This window comes from Chiloscyllium plagiosum, unplaced genomic scaffold (genome assembly GCF_004010195.1).
Source record: "Chiloscyllium plagiosum isolate BGI_BamShark_2017 unplaced genomic scaffold, ASM401019v2 scaf_94562, whole genome shotgun sequence".
Lineage (NCBI taxonomy): Eukaryota > Metazoa > Chordata > Chondrichthyes > Orectolobiformes > Hemiscylliidae > Chiloscyllium > Chiloscyllium plagiosum.
In genome coordinates this window covers 1-1,947 of record NW_025175034.1, presented here as the reverse complement: position 1 = coordinate 1,947, position 1,947 = coordinate 1, and the positions used below count along the sequence as shown (strand labels likewise).

The 1,947-nt window shown below is 57.9% G+C and overlaps 1 protein-coding gene across 1 annotated transcript; it reads left to right on the top strand.

The window, feature by feature from the left end:
- The first annotated feature begins 52 nt into the window (after positions 1-52).
- On the top strand, positions 53-918 carry ubl4a (ubiquitin like 4A). The gene is made up of 2 exons (XM_043684391.1): positions 53-193; positions 713-918. Exons 1-2 carry the CDS (start codon positions 136-138, stop codon positions 916-918), a joined length of 264 nt encoding a protein of 87 aa, XP_043540326.1. The 5' UTR covers positions 53-135.
- Positions 919-1,947: the final 1,029 nt, after the last annotated feature.

The following is a 1,947-nucleotide window of genomic DNA, read 5'->3' as shown; positions in this document are numbered from 1 at the left end:
GAAGAGAAGGGGGACATTCAGTCCCTGTCCCTCGGTCTGATACTAGCTCTCTGACCTCTGACCTGTGTCTGTTGACTTTACCGTCAGGTTTTGGAGAATGAGCTGGTGGTTACGGTGAAGAAGCTCATCGCTGACATGATGAATATTCCAGTGGCTCAGCAACGATTACTCTACAAGGGCAAGGCACTGTTAGGTAATTCAACAACAGAAGGCCTCAGGCCTCGCCGGGAGGCGGGGAGAGCAGGCCCCGGGCCTCACTGGGAGGCGGGGAGAGCGGGCCCTAGGCCTCGCTAGGAGAGCAGGGCCTGGGCCTCGCTAGGAAAGCAGGGAGGACAGGCCCCGCTAGGAAAGCAGGGAGGACAGGCCCCAGGCCTCTCAGTGGGCGGTGAGAGCAGACCCAGGCCTCACACAGGGCAGTGTGAGCAGGCCTCAGGCTTCATAGAGGGGGGGAAGTGAGAGCAGGCCTGAGAGTTCACATGGTACATGCATACCAGGCCCCCAGCCTTACAAGGACCGGTGAGAGTAGGCCCCAGGCCTCACACGGTATAAGGGGACTGGGCCTCAGGCCTCGCACAGGGCAGGGAGAGCGGGCCCCAGGTCTCTCAGAGGGCAGAGCCAGGCGTAGGTGGCTCCGAGCTGGCGTCTCAGGTTTCAGTCTGATCTCTTGCAGCCTCCCTCCCTCTCTCCCCCCCCCATCCCCCCTCCATTACAGATGATCACAGGCTGAGCGACTACAGTATCCGACCGAACACCAAACTGAACCTGGTGGTGAAACCCAGCGATAGGAGCTCGCCAGACGGCACAGCCCAAACAGCTAGGCCGCAGCCTTGGCAACTGGTGTGGGAAATCCTAGCCAAGCACTTCACCCCAGCGGACGCAGAGAAGGTTCTGGAACAGCTGCAGAAGGTGAGCGAATAATGCTCATCAGCCCTGCCTCCAGTGTAGAGGGAGCTTTACGCTGTGTCTAACCCCCCTGTCACTGGGAGTGGGGAACAGTGTAGAGGGAGCTTTACTCTGTATCTTACTCCCTGTCCCTTGGGAGTGGGGCACAGTGTAGAGGGAGCTTTACTCTGTATCTAACCCCGTGTCCCTGGGAGTGGGGGACGGTGTAGAGGAAGCTTTACTCTGTATCTAACCCCGTGTCCCTGGGAGTTGGGGACAGTGTAGAGGGAGCTTTACTCTGTATCTAACCCCCTGTCCCTGGGAGTGGGGGACAGTGTAGAGGGAGCTTTACTCTGTATCTAACCCCCCCGTCACTGGGAGTGGGGGATAGTGTAGAGGGAGCTTTACTCTGTATCTAACCCCCCCGTCACTGGGAGTGGGGAACAGTGTAGAGGGAGCTTTACTCTGTATCTAACCCCCTGTCCCTGGGAGTTGGGGGACGGTGTAGAGGGAGCTTTACTCTGTATCTTACCCCCTGTCCCTGGGAATGGGGGACAGTGCAGAGGGAGCTTTACTCTGTCTCTAAACCCTGTCCCTGGGAGTGGGGGGATAGTGTAGAGGGAGCTTTACTCTGTATCTAACCCCCTGTCCCTGGGAGTGGGGGGGACAGTGTAGAGGCAGCTTTACTCTGTATCTAACCCCCTGTCCCTGGGAGTGGGGGACAGTGTAGAGGGAGCTTTACTCTGTATCTAACCCCGTGTCCCTGGGAGTGGAGTAGAGTGTAGAGGGAGCTTTACTCTGTATCTAACCCCCTGTCCCTGGGAGTGGGGGACAGTGTACAGGGAGCTTTACCCTGTATCTAACCCTCTGTCCCTGGGAGTGGGGGACGGTGTAGAGGGAGCTTTACTCTGTATCTAATCCTCTGTCGCTGGGAGTGGGGGACAGTGTACAGGGAGCTTTACTCTGTATCTAATCCCCTGTCCCTGGGAGTCGGGGACAGTGTAGGGGGAGCTTTACTCTGTATCTTACCCTCTGTCCCTGGGAGTGGGGGACAGTGTAGAGGGA